The 19,262-nt window shown below is 38.2% G+C and overlaps 4 protein-coding genes across 7 annotated transcripts in view; 1 reads left to right on the plus strand and 3 right to left on the minus strand.

Moving 5' to 3' along the window:
• LOC144661526 (uncharacterized) overlaps positions 1 to 4,353 on the minus strand; it is a 165,800-nt gene extending 161,447 nt beyond the window's left edge. The window contains exon 1 of the mRNA XM_078522327.1: positions 4,315 to 4,353. The gene's annotated coding sequence lies outside the window, so the exon portion shown is untranslated. The remainder of the gene's footprint in view (positions 1 to 4,314) is intronic.
• Positions 1 to 5,172, minus strand: part of LOC144661514 (uncharacterized) — an 85,325-nt gene extending 80,153 nt beyond the window's left edge. For both annotated transcript variants that reach the window (XM_078522300.1, XM_078522299.1), the window contains exon 1: positions 4,972 to 5,172. The gene's annotated coding sequence lies outside the window, so the exon portion shown is untranslated. The remainder of the gene's footprint in view (positions 1 to 4,971) is intronic.
• Positions 1 to 13,933, plus strand: part of LOC144661521 (uncharacterized) — a 216,163-nt gene extending 202,230 nt beyond the window's left edge. The window contains exons 1-5 of one of the 3 annotated variants that reach the window (XM_078522316.1): positions 5,759 to 6,046; positions 8,410 to 8,746; positions 9,380 to 10,147; positions 10,910 to 11,560; positions 12,155 to 13,933. In XM_078522316.1, the coding sequence (XP_078378442.1) occupies positions 8,482 to 8,746; positions 9,380 to 10,147; positions 10,910 to 11,560; positions 12,155 to 12,705 (2,235 nt within the window). In that variant the 5' untranslated portion in view covers positions 5,759 to 6,046; positions 8,410 to 8,481 and the 3' untranslated portion in view covers positions 12,706 to 13,933. Of the gene's footprint in view, positions 1 to 5,758; positions 6,047 to 7,443; positions 7,560 to 8,409; positions 8,747 to 9,379; positions 10,148 to 10,909; positions 11,561 to 12,154 lie in introns of those variants that run through there. The other 2 variants (XM_078522318.1, XM_078522317.1) reach the window with 2 other exon arrangements.
• A 590-nt stretch (positions 13,934 to 14,523) lies between these two features.
• On the minus strand, positions 14,524 to 19,246 carry LOC144659837 (uncharacterized). The gene is made up of 3 exons (XM_078520365.1): positions 19,085 to 19,246; positions 15,443 to 15,553; positions 14,524 to 14,727 (listed from the first exon to the last, which is right to left on the minus strand). The coding sequence occupies exons 1-3, from the start codon at positions 19,148 to 19,150 to the stop codon at positions 14,563 to 14,565; spliced, it is 342 nt and encodes a 113-aa protein (XP_078376491.1). The 5' UTR covers positions 19,151 to 19,246; the 3' UTR covers positions 14,524 to 14,562.
• Between the last annotated feature and the right edge of the window lie 16 nt (positions 19,247 to 19,262).

The following is a 19,262-nucleotide window of genomic DNA, read 5'->3' on the forward strand; positions in this document are numbered from 1 at the left end:
CCTTATTGAGGCCTTCCAAGGCATGTGTGTGTGTGTGTGGGGGGGGGGGGGGGGGGAGAGAGATCGGTGTCCCAATGTCCCATTGTTTCTGAGGACCAATGTCCCCTAACCAACTGCTGTAAATGTTGCTGTCGTTTTTTGTTATAGATCGTTATGTTTGCTTTCATTTTCCATCGTTCTAAGTTCGTTTTTGCCGCATCTTAGCAGTTTGTGTCACGGTTTAGTCATTGATTAGAGCCAGATGTTCATTAAACCTGTGCCAGGCTTGAGGGTCCGGGGAAATTTTTAACAATCTGAGCACTCAGAGTTGCCATTTGCTGCACTCTAGGTCACTACCATGCGATTTTTATTTCTCGTAAAGTCACCTGCCAAATGTTTTTTACTGATCGGAAAATGCACACAACTTTCCAATGTCACTCCCCTTTTTAAGTGTTTTAACATGTTGCTGTCCGTAATCATGTTGCTTGTGGCTGTCACTTGTTGCTTTTGCCCCTTGGAAGGCCTTCTTGTTACATCCACCATCACAAGGTTGATCATAACCTTAGCAGCTTTTTTCTGGTTTATCTTAAATAAGTCTTATTTAAATGACCCTAGTCAGGATTTTTGGCATTATATTTCACGCAGAGCATGTCACAAAAGAGCTGGCCGTGAAGCTGCTTCATGGCCATCTCTTTCCTGACATGCTCTGCATGAAATATAAGGCATGGCTGACTAGGTTTGTTAGAAGGTGTACATGCATCGAAGGTCGAATTTGAATTTGGAGTGTGTGTTTCTGTGGTGAGAGTATCGAGAGAGTAAAAGCTGAGAACAATGCAAATAAGATTTTGCTTCATCATACAACTTTTGTAATTTCGAGGGCAATGAAAATGGCAGATTTCACCGATTTCAAAGTGTAGCTGACTGATGTCCCTTAAATTATAGGGATTATAGGGCTTTTCTAAACTATATAGGGAAATATCGGAGGAGTGAAAAAATATAGGAAATATAGGAAATATAGGAAATATAGGAAATATAGGAAATATAGAAAATATAGGAAATATAGGAAATATAAGAAATATAGGAAATATAGGAAATATAAGAAATATAGGAAATATAGGAAATATAGGAAATATAAGAAATATAGAAAATATAGGAAATATAGGAAATATAAGAAATATAGGAAATATAGGAAATATAGGAAATATAAGAAATATAGGAAATATAGGAAATATAAGAAATATAGAAAATATAGGAAATATAGGAAATATAAGAAATATAGAAAATATAGGAAATATAGGAAATATAAGAAATATAGGAAATATAGGAAATATAGGAAATATAAGAAATATAGGAAATATAGGAAATATAGGAAATATAGGAAATATAGGAAATATAGGGACGCTTGAAGCCCTGCACTTGTTCTTCTTCTCACCGTGTTTCCTTGGGACCTCGGTGTTCTTTTCTGGTTCAGCTAAATGCGTAACTTGATTTAAGTAAATGCTACTGTATTAAGCACACATCAGTTGAGAGGCGCCCGGTTGTGTTTTGGGCCAAACTTTATTTCAAGCCTTGTCTCGTCAATCTTTGGGTGATTCGTGGCTAAACAATAGTTGACAATAGCCTGCGAACACAAACGAATTTCCCCCTAATTAAACTAAACTGTAACGTTAATCAAACAGCTCAAAAAACTGATGTATGGTGTACTCCGGCCCCGATTTCTCGATTCATTTTTCGTTTCCCTTGAACAGTACTTCTCTGTAATTTAAACACTATTTCTCAAAGCAATTTTCGTTCCCCCCTGGAGGTTCGAGAAATCGGGATTCTACTGCCTATTTCATTTTACCCAATATTTCGGATGTTCAAAACCAAACTTCATCAGGGGCATTATATAAATGCTAAGTAAGGATGGAAACAAACAGTTACAATTTTAAAAATTGAAAAGATAAAATACCGATACGTGATAGGCTGGCAATGATAAACGTTTCATTACGTCTATTGTAAGTTATATGGGATTATTGTAAATAACGCTTACCTAAGTTTGCAATTTATATCTTTCAAAAGCTTGCGCCCACCCAATTCTCTTTTGTAAGGAAAGGAAAGATCGACTGTTGAAGGAAGACTACCCTTTTATATACCGAAAGCAAAAAAGGTACCCCTTTCGGGCGGATCCTCCCCGTATAGGCCATTATGGACTACGCCCCCAAGGAATGGTCATTGATCGTTTTAAAAAGCTCTTAAGCTGTGGTCAATAGCTAATTTCTGTCCGCTGACGGTTGATGAGAATAAAGAAAATACTCAACTACGGAACTTTTTTCCCAACCGCGCGCTCTCTTATTGCCTAATTCAAGGTCACATGACATCTAACAGTAAATACTGTTTGCCGTCAAATGTCTTTGAGCGGGCAACATTCCAAAATCTATGACGTCAGAGGGTAACGTTGCAATGTTGCCCGCGAATGTTGACCGACGAGAGCCATTTTTCTAAGTCTTCGTCGTGCTATATAACAAAACACTTAATGAAACCAGTCAATCCACCTTACCGAAAATGATGGCGGCTGGTACATTTACCTATAATACCAAGCGTGCGAAAACGCTCATATAAACGCACAGAAAAGCTCTAAAAACTTCAAAGTAAGTACAAGGACGCATTTCGCAGAAACGTGGCTGACTTTGAGTCCTATTGGCTGTGTCAGGTTTGCAATGTATTGTGGTAAAATGTACAGCCGCCATCTTATTACTTATGATGGATTTTGCTTTCTCGCAAGAAAGCAAAAGGGTTATAATGCTTGAAGATATGTTTTGTTTTAATCTAAAGCTTGGGCAATGTGAGTCCAGACCAACAAGCTTGACCTCTGTTAGCACAAGAAACTTAGGAGATCAATTGTCGTTTAGTTCTTTACTTTCTTTGCGGTAATTACGAGAATATTAATAAACGGCCAAAAAAAATTGTTTGCACTCACAGTGTATGAGGAACATTAAACTTTGACATTCGTTATTCGCCCCTTAACATATATCCCTTTACTTGCTAGACTTTTCGGAACAGAAGCTTTGTCTGGATGATGTACTTCCGCCATTCTGAGAAAAGCATGACCATGATTTGCGAAACAAAACTAAATTACGGTACAGTCTGTAACGCCTGCAACGGGAAAAAAGGGAAAAGAAACCTCTGAGCCCCTGACGGAAGGCAAACGAATGATTGACTTCTAACCGGTGGGCTTAAGGAGACTAATGGTGAGCAAGGCTATTCAGTTTATAAGATACAGGGCTGTATAGTACTGTAGCGACAGTTGGCAGTACTGGGATCCATTCCGCGATCTCAATAGGAATAAATCTTTGGGCCTGGTATAATTAAGGACAATTCTCCAAAAAAATAAGTTTGCAAATTGAAATTGACTTACAGTGTAAGCCATGCACAATCATTTCCTTCTTATCGAGGACGCACTGTTCCTGCAGTTTCTTTATTAACTCTTCAGTCTGATTATTGTATCATCCGGTAACTGAACTTAGCGTGCGTTTAGCTGAGCAGTCAACTGCGAGTTATAATTACAGGAAGTCGTTTAAAAGAGATAAATCAAACCTTTGACACAGTAACCGTAGCAATAACTCCTAAACAATCAACAAAGTATCAAAAACGCTACAAATCAAAAGCGCATTTGATCGAGACAAGATTTAATGTTTTCGCTGAATGATATGTTTGAACTTGAATTTGAAACAAGCGGTTTGCTGCATGCCGTATGTTGTACTTTAAATGCGAATATTGAACAAAAGTAGTCAAGGAAAAAGAGGAATGCACATTTAAACATAGTTACTTTTGAAAAGAGCTGTCAATTAATTTTTTTAATTCATGTTCTTATTGATTTGGCTGGCTATTTCAGATTGCTTTTAATTGCCAGCTTGAAATCTAGCTCTTTGCGAATTTTCTTTTGCCCTAGCGAAGGAAATTATCGCAGACACGACAGTGATTTCAGGGTTTTGTCCCGTCTTGAGAGTGATATCAAGTGTCTATACTTCCTCTTTCTCCATCACGAACGCAGTGATATGCTACTGATACCGTTAAAACCGGGCGTTAAAATCACATTAGTTGTAATCGAAATGTTGTTAGAAGCTTGGACTAAAACCACTAGGGTTTGTATCCATTATTTTCTCCTGGGATCGTCAATAATCTAGATAGAAAGATGTCTGTGCCGCCGATGTATAGCATTTCAGTGAAACATGATTCGTCGGAATTCGAAAGAAAATGCGAGCCCTGCAGCCAGTTTAGAAGAGCTTTGTAAGGTCCAATTGTCCAGATTTCAACTGAAGCAAACTAACGTAAATTACTAATGTTTCCGCTTACCTTGTCCAGTTAACTTTGCAGTGATTTTTCATAAACTTTTCGTCAGGTTACTACGGGTTTTTGATTTTGCCGTGAAGCGAGGAAGGGAGGCGAGAACGGGTCAAGCATTATTTTCGTATAAAGTTTTGATCAAAGGGTAAAAATTGAATTACCTGTTGTACTATACTCTGTTCGTGGTCAAAAAATCAAAACGTTGGAATGTGCATTTCAACACCGCAGCTACTTTAATTGTTCACAGTTCACTTTTCTGGGTTTTATCCCATCCTTAAGATTCGATATCAAGTGTCTAGCGTACTTCCTTGTTCTCTATATGCGCCATTTCTATAATAGTATGATATGCTACTAACACCATCAAACTACATCATTCAGTTGTAATAGAAATGCAACTTGGTCATAAAAAATCCCTCACAAAAATCAACCGTCCACTAATGATCTATGTAGCAAAAATATATTCACTCCTGCGATCGTCGATACTCGAGAGAATAAATGACCGCATAAATTACCACCACTGAAACACGAAAACCGCTTGTCGAGACTCGAGAGAAACAGCGACCGCAAGGAGTTTAACAGAAGGGCAAATTGTTCAGATTTCAGAAGCTTGAAGTACGCCTTTGTAAATAAGTAGTCTACGGATAGGCTCTACTAATATTTACGTACCTTTTCGTCCAATTAACTTTGCAAAGATCTCGCATCAGCCGTCGATTGTCCGTTCTTTGGGCTATCTGGGACAAACTCCAAGGAGGCCTTGGAGGCCTGGAAAAGAGCAACCTGATCATTTCATTTCTGGAACAGAACCTGTTTTTCTTGTACTTGATCTGCAAGTGGGTCACTAATTGATGAAAATGATCAGTTTACAATCTTTGTCAGATAACTGTTTATAAAAGTTCTGTGATCAATATCAATATCTGTGATCTCCTTAATATCAATAGATTATCACGTAAAGAAGTAATGGTAAAGACAATCACCAACTGGAAGTTAGTTTCTTGATATAATATCGAATTCGCATACACAATATTGCGTATACGTAAAGAGATAGCCTCGCTGTTGAAAGGTCAAACGCAATTTCGCTATCTAACGGGATTCACTTTACAAGTTGCCAAAACTCATATCATAACTCTTTCGTTTGAAGGGAACTAAAAACTGATACCCCTTTAGACCACAATTCTTAACTTTTTAGATTAACCTTTTCAATCATGCCCAAACTCGAATTATTCGTCTGCGAAATAATTGTCAAAACATTTATATAAACAAATGAAGTTGTCTGACTAAACTTCAACAGATGCGTGTCTGCAACTTGATAGACTGTCATTGATTTGTTTGCAAAGTAAGGGCATTGCCAATAGCAACAGCTTAATCAAGCATATAGACCATTTGATTGGTTTGTAAATAGACCTCATTACGTCACCCTGTAATTACACACCAAAGGTTATCCTTTTAAAAATACCTTTAGAAAGAGTGGTGAATTGTTTTCAACAACTGCCTTGTTTTGCTGCCTTTTAGCGCAGGTATTGCACCGTATCAGGGCAGTTTCTCTGTAGATGATGCGCCATTCAGGCCAAAATTTATTTGCCGTTGTCGTGGGAAATAAAACTGGTGTAAAAACGCAACTTCTTCATCGCTTGGACACTGAAATAGGACAGACCCTTCAACTCTGTTTGAAGGCAAAACGTGAATAATAACATCATTTGTACAAGAGACGAATCCAGTCTTTCATCTTTGATGGAGTCTAAAGGTAAGTTTATAATTGTTCCTCCTTTAATAGACTGCTTGAAGCTTCTTTAGATTGTGTTATCCAAATTGACAAGCCGAATCCTTGCATTTGTAAGTCACACTAAGCAAAAGAGTTAAAATTAGTTGCTTCATTGCGTGATGTTCCGTTTAGCCGACGGGTTTATTTTCAAGTACTTCTCTTGGCAACTCATCAAATGTGCTGCTTTACACGGACAGTTCACGCCACTCAAATATTTAATCACATCATGGCGAGTTTTAACAAGCTTGTTTACACCTAACAACGTTATACAATATACAATTACTCTTGTCAGCGAGAAAGATTTGAACAATATTCGCTATGGTAAACATTGCATTTTTATTAGCAACACGCTTCATTTAACACCAGTAACGCACTGCGTTAGGCAGTGAAAATAATTGCGGTTTGGATCATTTGTTAGATTGTTAGCAGCAAAAAGTAAGGAACGATAAATTTGTAGTTTTTGACACTCTTTGTTGCTCTTCGAAGCGCAAAAAAACACCTATCAACCAGGGACGTTACAATAGTGTAAAATCTGTGTGAAATCAGACATTCTTGGTTTGAAGCACAAGTTTACAAACTCTTATTTAGTTTTTACACAATCAGAGGCGACACTTATTTCAGCAAAAAGTTGCTGAGTGTTCAAATTGTCAAATGCGAGGGTTAAAGATGTAAATTAAGTTATCAATTCATGTTTACAATCGCTCTTTGAAGACTGATTATAAAAAGGTCATTGAAGTGATATTCAATTGAGCGGCGAAATAAACCCATTCATTTGCAAATTTTATTGTTCTTTCCATGCAGACTTTGTTCAAAGTGAAGTCAAAGAAACCGGTTTCTGATAGGCAAAGCTTTCTTGGTATGATAATTGATAATCGAGGGAAAAACCCCTTCTCCGCCTAAAATTGATATAAGGATTTGTTTGAAATGTAATTATTCACATGTTTCACCAACATGTCTGTGCACTCCAGATTAACGGTAACCAATATCATCTTAAATGCGGAAAATGTCGGATGTTCTTGTGGTAAAAAAACATTTATTTCATCCGCCACCAAACATCCGGGCTGAATAAAATATTTCTTTCGAGTTAAGGGATCAAAGATCGAGGGGAACAAAGAGTTTTTATCAAACCATTCAGTAAAAAGCCTAATTGTGAGTCCAAATTAAATAGCCTTCATCCATTCTAGTGTGGCTTGAAAAGAATAGCAAGTTAAAAGCAATTTCCTGTTCGCTTTTTATTTGAAAAAAATAAAAGAGAGAGAAGGTTTTTTCTTTACAACTGAGAAACTAGACGCCTCGCAAACAGAATATTATTTTCGTAATCATCGAAGAAAACACCTAAACACCTATTTTAGCTGACATCTATAACTTACTAAGTTATAAAACTTTGTCCCTTTTTTCCTCTTTTATCAACCCTTTGATGCTGGCGGAAGAATAAAACATGTCTATTTAGCTAAGGCAGTAGAGATTGACAGGAACAAAACCTAGTAACGATTGTGTGAGTACAAACAACCATTATTCATTCTAGTGAGGCTTGGAAAAAACAAAGATGAAAGCAATTTCCTGTTTTGTTTTGTTATTTGCAAAACAATAAAAAGAGCAAAGGATTTTGCTCTCTAACTTTGATGATAGAAGGCTCGCGAACAGTTTTCCGTCTTAACTATATGAAGGAAAACACACACCCAAATTGATCTTCCTTCAAATTCCCCGAGTAGTTATGGCAAAGAGTTATTCAAGACTTACACCCAAAGTACTGATAGGTATTATCGATTCATTCTTTCTTTCCTTACACCGGTAAGGGAAGAAAGCATTATTGTTTTAGCAAGGGGTAACAGAACATTTTGGCTGGACTGAAATTTAAAAGAAAGGAAAACAACTAACAGCTACAATCTTGGACAAAACTGTTGAGACACTTGTCCAAATTTCCACTAATTGGACCACAGATCAATTTTCAACCCCTTCCCCCCATTTCCCCCACAGTAATTACTGTCAATGTATTCGTGCTGTAAGAAAAAGCAGGATGAAATTGTAAACCGCCCCACGAAAAAACATTGAGCCGGGTGAGAGGAAGGATAAATATTTTTAACCTGCATGTAAGTCCGGAGAGATTCGCCAAGAAGGGGGGAGGGGTCAAATGAGGTTTATCTTATCTACTAGTTTTGTCCAGGATAATGATTATTTTTACAAGAGAGTGGAATACCTAAAACGGTTACCAAACTTACGAAAAGTGGAATGGTAAAGAAGAAAAATTCCAATTCGACCTGGATAGACCAACCGCATGAAATCCAGCTCTGTAAATATCGCAAATTTGTTATGCCAAAAATAACACACATTTATACTTTTTGCAGACAGAAGTTGTGACATCCTCGTTTGGCCGTAATTATATAAAAAAAAAAGACTGGAACCAACTTCAAAACAAGATGAATGAGAGGCACAGGGACATCTTGCGCCGCCACTGGTCCTCGCTCAGAAGGGACCTGGAACCAATAAAGCTCTTACCTTTTTTGGTCAACGTGTTGGACGTCACAGACGAACAGGAAGTGAAAGTAAAGGCCACACGAGAGGACAGGATTGATAAGCTGTTAGAGATCCTACCAAGAAGAGGACCAACAGCGTTCGATGACTTCGTGAAAGCATTGCAAGAAGTCCAACCATTTTTGGCTGCTCCATTACTCCAAGAATCAGGTAAACTAAAACTATCATACTGTAATACAGTAAAAATCCTTCTTTTGAAGATCCTCTATGATATTGAGGTGAAAATATAATTTTGGTTTCAATACCTTACTCCGTCTTTTGGAAACGCGCCTTGCACACAATACATGGCTACCTATATTTGGCAGCCACTAAATTTGGTAATCTTTCTTTCCAAAATATAATATGTAAAGTAGTGATTACACCTTGAGGTTTAAATATAGAGCTTGCTGATCTCCGAGCGATTTTTAAAATGCCATTTTTAAAATAGACTTCTTTCAAAATCCATTGTGCAGTTTTAAAGCATGTTGTAAAACATGCTACTACAGTATATGAAATCACTGCTAAAGATCAAATGTGGAATATGGCCGAGTTTTCATGCTTTGAAAACATTTTGATTTTTATGGACTGCGATTTTATCACGTGATAAGATTCCACTGAGATGACCAAGCATGTGACAGAAATTGGTTGTCACATTATTTGGTTTGCAAGCGTTCGCCGCTTGTTCCGATTTAGCCAATGAAACTGAGCGATCTAAAACTGTTAGGAAGATTATAACAGAAAATAGATATGTTAGGTTCTGATGGCTCTGTAAACCAAACCTGTTTTACCTTATTTCTCTTTCAGAAATGGAGGAAATTAAGACAGAACTAAATCGCGCCAGAACGCACAGTGCGAGGTTACGAGAAGAGGTCCATCTGATGAGAACAAGTTTAGAAAAGGAGCAACAAAAACACAAAAAGACCATGAAGGAACTTGAAGAACTCAAAAGCATCCATGAAACACTTATGGCAAAAGGCGAGGAAGACAAACAAAACATGCAGACAAGGGTTCGCCAGTTAGAGAGCACAACTAAACAGCTTGAAAAAGAACTTTTAACTGAGAAAAACGATAAACAAGTCTTCGTGGAGGAGACAGCGCGCTTGGGAAAAATGTGCGACCAAATGGACGAAGATTTGCGTAACCTTAAGCAAAGCTACGAAAACATCTCGGAAGAGAACAAGGAGCTTGTGGTAAAGTTGTCAGAGTACAAGAACAATGTACTGAACGAAACGGTTTATTGTGAAGAGATGCGTTTGATTTCAAGACAGGGGAGAAACGAAGTGGTTGATAAACTCCCGAATGTGCTCTCTACCCATATCCCTTTCATCGAGAATGTGGACTTTGAGATAAAAACTCGACTTCCAAAGAACGATGCCCTGGCTGCTGAATTGTTAGATGAAACAAGAAAAGATTTAGCTAGAGTAACAAAAGAACATGAAGAGTTGAAACAAAGCTACGAGGAGTTGGAAAGGCAGTTCGAGGATGCTCTCGCCAGTTTGGAAAAACAAAGAAGCGCCAGTTTCCACGACAGAGCAACATCACCTGGAGAACCAATCCACTTGGAGTTTGAAGGTAAGCAACGAAACGTAGTTTGGGGGAAGGGGGAAAAGGGAGGGCTGGTAAGAAATGGAACCAGCGAATCGTAATTGAAGGCTCGAGGAACACCATTTGGTTTGGCACTAAAAACCGTTTAAAAGTAAACTCGGGACTGAGACTGATCACCCTTTTACGTTCCTTATCGATCTCGGAGATTGAGAAGCAAAAAACGCGACAATTGTTGTTTCATGCATGTGTTCAATTTTCGTGGGCAGTTCGGGTCCCACGCGTTACTGAAGCAAACATGGCACGCTGTCAATCCCCCCCCCCCCTCTTTTACGAGCCCCTATAGATCCGCCAATGTCAAGTACTACCCTAAAAACCATCTGATGACATACAACTCTAGACAAAAGTAGTAAGAACGCTTATCTCATCTGACCCTTATACACTTCATTTAGCAGTTCATCATCGTTTGAATCACTGTTACTGCTTACAAGATGAGTTCAGGTTACCCCCTCCCCTCTTTCAATGTTGGACAGTCCCTTGATAGTGTTTTACAAAAACTAGTGTTTTTCAAAATCTAGATTGGGTATGGCAACATTGTAACGTGGGGGGGGGGGGGGGGGGGAGGGGGAAAATAGCTATTATGAAAATCGTGCCAACAGTTTTGGCAATGGTTGTAGATTCATTGACAAATTCTTCCGAATTTTTAGGTCCCCGATGTGAACCTTAATTTCAACTCCTTTGTTTTCACGAAAGAAAGTAAGACTTGCGTGTTTGTTTTTTTTTTTTGTTTAGAAAATCGACAGTGTGAGCGTTGCGAAGCACTAGAAGAAGAATGTAGCTTGTTGAGAACCGAGAAAGATTTCCTCAAAGAAAAGAAAGACAAGTTTGAAGAAGAAACGAAGACGTTAAACAAAGAAATCAAAGAGCTTGGAGTGGAGCATTCGAGAGAAAAACAAACGCTTCAAAAAGAAATACAAAGTATGAGAGAAGAACATGAAAATTTGTCACGAGACTTTGAAAAGGAATTGCAAAAGATGTTGCACGACGTGAACGAACAACAGCTGTTGGAAATGAAAAATTTGCAAGGACAGAACGATGAATTGAACGACCAGATAAATAAGCACAAGTCGGAAATTCAAAAGGTAACTGCGCAATTAAAGAAAGAAAAATCACAAGTGGAGAAGAATCAAGAAGACTTTGCTAAGGTGAAGAAAAATTTAGCTCGAGAAAAGAAGAAGCTGAAGGAAACAAAGGAAGAATTGGGGATTGAGGTAAAAGCTAAATCCGACGCTTGGAAAGAACTGACAAGATTAAAGAATGAACTTTATAATCAAGAGAACCAAAATACCCAAGACATACAACGGCTTCGTAAGGACTTCGCGGAACGTTGCAAGTGTGACGTGTTGAGAGAAGAAATAGCAAGACTGAGGAGCATGTCGGGACGTAAGTATGATGAAATTTACAAGTCAGATGCCTTTAAAATTAAAAGCTGATGAATTAATATTGCTCGTGAGAGTAGAAAAGGTGAAGTGGTCGGCTGCGAGCAGAGTTCGTGTGTTATGTGCGAGCCGTGAGTCTGAAAAGATCTCGAATAACGCGCGGAAAAACGGAGAGATCCCGAATCACGTGGGACATAGAGATCACGGGATCGCGCGTGGAGAGACGAAAAGATCGCAAATCACTCGAGGAAGGACGGAGATGTCGTGGGTCACACGCAGCTCCACAAGTTACGCGCGAAGGAGATCACGTGTAGGGATGAAAGTCACGAACCTCGCGCGAGGGCAGAGAGATCACCGTGCGGAGGGAGGGAGACATCGCGAATCACGCGTGAACGGACGGAAAGATCGTGAACCGCGCGCGAAGGGGCGGAGTATGTATCATATGACTTAACTAGGCATTAAATGCTATGAGGCGTGAAATAAACAATGTTGCCATTATACAGCCCTCCCCATTGAAAATATTTCAACAAAGCCAAATTTGAACCCAAGCCTCAAAATGTTATTTCTAACAAATTTTTTTTTTCTTCAAATAATGCAGGTGTTTTAAACTACAGAAAGGATTTTGACCGGCACGGAGTCATCTATGCCCTGGGAACGAATTTCGGAACCACTCCTTGGGTGAATCCCGGCAGTACCAGTGCCTCTCCGACAAGGATAATTGCTACCCGGTCCTCCGACGACCAGGGTGTGGCCAGTGACCTGCTCGACAATCGGAGAGGCGGTACTTTAAGCGGCACAAAGGATGAAGACAGATCCTGGTGGTGTGTAGACTTGAGCGAGAAATACGCCTTGTATCTAACACATTACACTCTGCGACATGGGCGGGACAATGGCATGTCAATCATTCGTAATTGGCGGCTCGAAGGGTCGCTCGATGGGCGTAGTTGGAAACTGCTGAAAAAGCACGAGAATGACCGCGGACTCAAAGAACCTTTCCCATATTACACCGCGACCTGGTCAGTCGATGGGGAACTGGGTGCGTTTCGGTATTTCAGGATTTTTCAGACTGGCAAGAATTCCTCTGGGAGATTCAGTATCTACCTATCGGGTATTGAACTGTACGGAGTGCTTATGGAACTAAGCAGTTAACTTGCCCTTGTTCAGCTTTTGCCGAGTTTCTCTTTTTCACACTGCCGTCCTCTGAATACTAAAACTATTTCTTTTATTGGCGATTCTTGACTATATTCGTTAATTATGGTCATCAAACTTAGAAAATGACGATGAAATGACAAGTGGCATGTAATGTTAGCAAAGGTGACTTGTGATTTAATGTTAGGACATAATTTCACCCGATAAACTTAGGAAAACTTTTCCTAAGTTTATATTGAATATAAAAACTTCCCGACGTTTTTTCTTGAAATTTCGGACTTGATAGGCGTGAGGCAATACAGCGGGTAAATAACGTTTGAACGCAACAAATCACAAGATATACCTCCCTTTTTCAATGAAAAAGTTCTCGATCATCTTTTGGCATGTCAATCATTCGTAATTATATTGAATATAAAAACTTCCCGACGTTTTTCTTGAAATTTCGGACTTGATAGGCGTGAGGCAATACAGCGGGTAAATAACGTTTTAACGCAACAAATCACAAGATATACCTCCCTTTTTCAATGAGCAAGTTCTCGATCATAACGATAATGAACACGGCAGTGATATACTGTTCACAGCCTCTCTATCCCCTCCCTCCCTCCTTCTCCAACCTCGTGCCTCTGGTTTTGCGCTGGCGTCCAGATTCCTTCCCTGTGTTCACGATCGAAAGAATACGAAAAAATAGAGGGCTGTAAACAGTCTACGGCACTGAAACAATGGCAGTGTTTCAAGAACCTAAAAGATCCTGAACTAATGAACTTTAAAAACCTAGTGCAGTTTCAAGGCGATTTTTTTAAAAAAATTATACCATAAATATTTGTTTGTTGTTGTTTTAGCTTCCGTTTTAAATAAATGCTTAATTTTGTGGTAATTCGATTACTTACATATAAAATTACTTACTTTAAAATAATGGGATGATGTTAAACTTTTTGAATTACCTTTCTGTTCGGGGGAAAATGTCCGGCCTCTTCTTATCCCTTAACCCGTCCAAACATTTTTGCTTTGCGACTTCTTGAAAATGTCATTTTGTTTGTTTTTTTTTCTACCATTTCAATCCACTATTTAGAAGTTAAACTTTATATAAAGGTCAGTATGGATGTAAAAGAATGGCCACACATTGTCGCAAATCAGCAATTGTAATTAATTAAATCGCATTCAACGCAAGTTGTCTAATTTTGTAGATAAGGGTGGACGGAAAAGATAAAATGCAACAATAAAATTTCAACTAGAGATTATTTACTCGCATGCACACTGTTTTCACGTGAAATTCATTGTGCTCCTCTCTATTCCCCAACCATCATCGACAGACGTTGAATGAATGTTAGCCCCCGTCTCCCCCATGGAAAGTCCCGGGGGAGCGGAGTAAGGGGGCTTAATAGAGCTCTTTATACACTGCTCAAGACTGGTTCTTCAGTGCATTAAAAAAGCGGCCAAACTCACGTTTTCCCGGTCACAACCAGGCCTAAATTCCAACATGCCTTGTGCGGGACTTTTTAGGTAGCCTGATTTGTTCGTTGACAAGGTACCAATGACACAATATCAACCTTAAACACGTCAATGTAAGAAGGGAAAAAATAGTGGAAATTAATTACGAAAGTAACAAGTCAGTTTTGCAACAGCGGAGTTTTCGACCCTACATCAGAAAATTGAGCCAGCTGTCGCTAATAGCTCCAAAGCTGTCACGCCAACACGACGAGATAAAGGTACGTCACGTTAGTGTCACGCCAACATGCCACAGGAACATTAGGCACTTCACATTGTTTAACAAAAAAACAAACAAAGACAGAAAAAAGTTAGTCAAGGAAGCGTTTTAAATACACACGAAGCACTTTTATTTTTATTTTTATTTTCAGATCATAAATTTGCTGATTGGACTTTTTCAGTAGCATGAGTACCATCACAATACGGAGCTGAACCTGTCTGCTTACAGCCACAAAGGAATATCTCTGAACTGGTTTGTTCTGCCTCGAATTTGATTGGCTTGAGTTTGGTGACCTTGTGGCTTCCATCACAGAATGGCTGGAGGAAATAAAAAGAACGGTTGTGGCTGAATATCTTGGCCGATTGGAAAACAGTCAAGGTCTTCTTAATGGTTCTCTCTCTATGATGTCCACTTTTCTAAAAAAACAACTCCTTGAGATACCACTCTAAAGTGGATTCATTTTGGCAGACACCCTTTTAAGTAGACAACTCTCTAAAGCAGGCCTTCTCTAAGCAGACACCCCTCTAAGACAGACTCCTCTCTAAAGCAGACACCTAAGCAGACACCTTTCTAATCTAAAGCAGACACCCAGATACCTCTCTAAAGTAGACACCTAAGCAGACACTTCTCCAAAGCAGATCTACACCTCTCTAAAGCAGACACCTAAGCAGACAACAGAGCAGACACCCCTTTAAGCAGACAACTCTCTAAAGCAGATGAACAAGGATCATTTCCAAGCACTGTAAATGACACTCATACAAATTGAGATAAACTTAAAAAAAGTTGGGCTGATGTTTTTCAAGTTTACCCAAAAGCAATTTGTTTTAATCTTCTCAAATTTTGCCCATCCATGCCCCTTTTGGCCTTTCTGTGTTTCTTTTGAGTTCTTCTACAGTTTTAAGCCATTATTGTTTATTTTAGTTAATTCTATTCACATTTGATCAGTGCCAAAATTCTCTAAAATTGCGTGACATAGCCCCTTTAAGATTTGAAGGTTAAAATCGTAGTCCTATTTCAAAATATATCCTTTACCTGTTTCTTACTAAGTCCACATTTGCACCAAAAATATTTCTTTCCCTCAATGAGTTCCACTTGGAAAGGCTGCTTTGCTGCAATCACTCCAACATCACAGTAACGAAAGGCCTGAGATGTGCAACAAAGGGCAGAGAATGAGTCAGAACACATATGACATATATATGTGTGCATTATGAAGTGTAGTCAATTAATTACATTAAAATGAAATGCTTGTTAATCAACCACTTCAAATTGGCAACATACATAATGTTAAAAGAGCTATGACACCATCTTTTAAGTCATTTTTCTGATGTGTAAGTTAACTAAGACTGTAAGAAACATCATAATATTATCAGTTTTCTGAAGTAGTAAAATCACCAAGGAAGCCAGAAAAATAAGCAAAAAATTACCGCAGATTGTTTTACTAACTAAGATTAAGAAGGACTTTGAAAGACAAACTGAAAAAAAATCAACAATTTTTTCAAAATTTGTCACTTGTGACATAGCTCCTTCAGTCATGGTAGCCACTGAAGCCCAGTTTATACAGGCATTTGGGCTCATGCAGCAGCCCTAAAATTTGGCATGTGTGACTAAGATGTAAGGAGCAGCACCCTTAATTTTTATTGTAAAAATGAAAGGGTGTTTGGTATGGATTCCCAAAAGTTTAGGGGTGCAGTGATCAATGACTATGTGAATAGGTGGTCACCTGGATGCCTGATAGGGGTGCCATTCCTAAATTCTACTCTTTCTACTATGGATAAAATGGGGGCAAAGCCAAGATTAGCCTCCCACGCAATCGTTTTTAGGGGCGATCGTGTTTCACTCCTCCCCTAAAAACAACAGCATGGGAGGCTAAGACAAGATGGAATCATGTTTGGATAAATCCATACTTGTCTGGCAAATCACTTTATTCTGCTTGGTTTTATGTGCTTTGAGGAGGCAGCAGTAGCCCTTATTACACTGTGTGTAGTTAATTTCCCAAAAAGTTGGAAATCAAATTTCGTGAATATTAAAGTGCCAATGAAGTAAAAATTAATTAATGCTTATTTGAAAGACCTTTACAAATAAAGAAGAATGGCGTTTACCGTTTTGAAATATCTTCTTTCGTTTTGGAGATATTTACGTTTTTGTGTTATGCAAATGAGGAAAGTGATGACGTCATAAATTGTTCCACTAAAAGATAGATCACAAAATCAAGGATATCTCTGAAAATATAAAGGTGATATTTCTGAAACTTGGCATCAGTAGTGACCTTCCTTAAAGGTGCAAGGTGGCTCATACTATGATGTAACCATGGCAACACTCTTGGTTCCAGGCTCTTTCTGTCATAAACCAAATATCTCCATTTGCAACCCTTTAAAGTGGGACAGAGGGTAGGCCTTTCTCGATTATGCTAGCATTTTTTTCGGCATTTTTTGGGAAAACGAGCATTTTTTTCGCTTTTTCTTTAAAAAAGAATTGCTAGCATTTTCCGTCACTTTTCATGACTGTGATCCAGATTTTCAGCACTCAGAACTCAGAAGGATAAATAATCCTAAAGTTTCACAATTTTGATTACTTAATTTGATTGTTTTCTGTATGTTTCGACTGTTTGTGCGTTGTGTTACTTGCGTACTTGTGTTGTGTTACTTGTGTGTGTTTTTTTATTTATTTATTTATTTATTTTTTTTTTTAAATAATTTTTATTTTTTTATTTTTTTTTATAAACAAACAATTATTAAGTATCACCTGTTGTTGATATGAGCATATAATGTGAGAGTTTGTAAATAAAACAAAGCAATTTTTGGAATTCAAGTGGCATTTTTTAAGGAAATCAGGCATTATTTTAGCATTTTTTTGGCTTTTTGCGAGAATTTCTAGTAGCATTAAATGCTAGTTTTACTAGCATAATCGAGAAAGGCCTAACAGAGGGTCCAGCTTGGAACACACATAATGCCCTATTACCCTAACTCTCCTCATTAGCTTGTTGGGAGTGGATCATCTTTGATTAAGCAAAAACGGGGGATATCAGTATTAATTAATATAGGTATTTGCAGCAAAACTGTTGCCATGGCAATGACACGACAGGTGTCATTTTGTGTCTTTTGTGGTGTACATTAATTGTGCCAAGTTTGAAAAACACAGCTCAAATATTCCAAGAGATATTATTGATTCAATGCTTCATCTTTTTGTGGAACAATTAATGACGTCATCACTTTCCTCATTTGCATAATATAAAAACGTAAATATCTCTAAAATGAAAAAAGATATTGCAAAAAGGAAAACGCCATTCTTTTTTATTTTGAAAAGCCTTTAAAATAAACAGCAATTATTTTTTACTTCATAGGCACTTTAAGAAAAAATAAAGCAAAAGTGCATTTAATTTCACAATTTGTCAGTGTTTTTAATTATTGATCAGTCGTCAAAGACTAAGGAACTACTGTACAAAGGTCTGGCTCAATGTAACTACAAGGAACCTGCAAACAGAAACTTTGGTGACTGTGCTAAAGAGGTTTTGGCCAAGTTACAAGCTCAAGAAAACAGTAATCAGAGGAAGGGTACAGTCGAAAACATGACGAAAAGATATTTTTCATGGGTAGAATGTTGGAGTTCCAACTAATTAAAATTTTTATTAACTTTTGACATTCCTTTATATGCTATTAATTTTCGTGTGTTTAAATTTTGCACAATGTTTTTTCGTGCATATTAAATTTCGCGATTATTTTGAAATTGCAAAAATCGCCAAAATTAGTACTCCAGAGTACGTAATAAGTAAGAATAAGTAATAGTAATTGGACTGAGTGGAGTACAGTTTAGAGAGTAATGGGGCGAGTAATTTCAAAATCGGCAGAGCGCGCAGCGCGAGGCCGATTTGAAATTACGAGCTCGATTATTCTCTGAATTGTACGACACGAGGTCCAATTACTAATTAATTGTATCAATAACAAAATTCAAGGTTAGGAAGTCTTTGAGAATCTTTTTAGTGAGAAAAAATCAATGATAAATTCAACTGGTTGTACAAACAGCAAGAAAGAACCCATTCAAATGCGCATGATTGACGCGCGGATGGCGTATGTGTCCAATTACAGGTATCCAATTTGAAGTTGTTCAAATTGGACACCTGTAATTGGACACCCACGTGATTGCGCGCCAATTACGCGATAAATAGGCACGCGCAGAACCAATCAAGATCAAGAATTTTGTTATACATGTAGGTACCATTAGGTAACTAATAAGGCATTTTCATATTACATGATTTCCTCTGCTAAAATTTTTATGAGTGATCACACAAGAAAAGAGCCCCCCACTTTAGCTCAAGATCTAGGTTCGCCACAGTTGGATAACATAAAAGCTTTTTGCCTGTCCGTTAATTGAAAAAGAATTGCCAAAACTAACACTGGTCTACCTGACTGGACAACTGGACAGTGGTAGAGTTTTACATAATTTTATGTTTCCTTTTTTAAAAAACCTCCATCCTTTAGAGGGTGGATGATAAACGGAATATAGTAGATCTCATGTACTTCCCAAGGAGTAAGAATCTGCCAAAGTTAAACAACCAACAGTCCAATGCAGTATAAAGCTAAGGTAAAGTTTTAAAGTTATGCAACCCTAGTCCTAGTAAAGAAGGTGACCGTGAGCCCAGCTGGATTTAATGAGTCTCGCTCTATGTGTGTCTCTTACCTGCTGCACTTGAAGGCAGAGACGCTGGTTGGTAAATATCCTTGCATTTCTAAGGAATATCGCCATGATTGTAATAAAATATAACCAAAATTAAGTAAGCTCTTGCTAAAGTTCTGCAATAGGCAAAAGCTCACTGAGGTAACCGAGCCGCGGCACCTTTTACTAATCTGGTCAGCGG

This window comes from Oculina patagonica, chromosome 7 (genome assembly GCF_052425735.1).
Source record: "Oculina patagonica isolate OP01 chromosome 7, crgOcupat, whole genome shotgun sequence".
NCBI classification, from domain to species: domain Eukaryota; kingdom Metazoa; phylum Cnidaria; class Anthozoa; order Scleractinia; family Oculinidae; genus Oculina; species Oculina patagonica.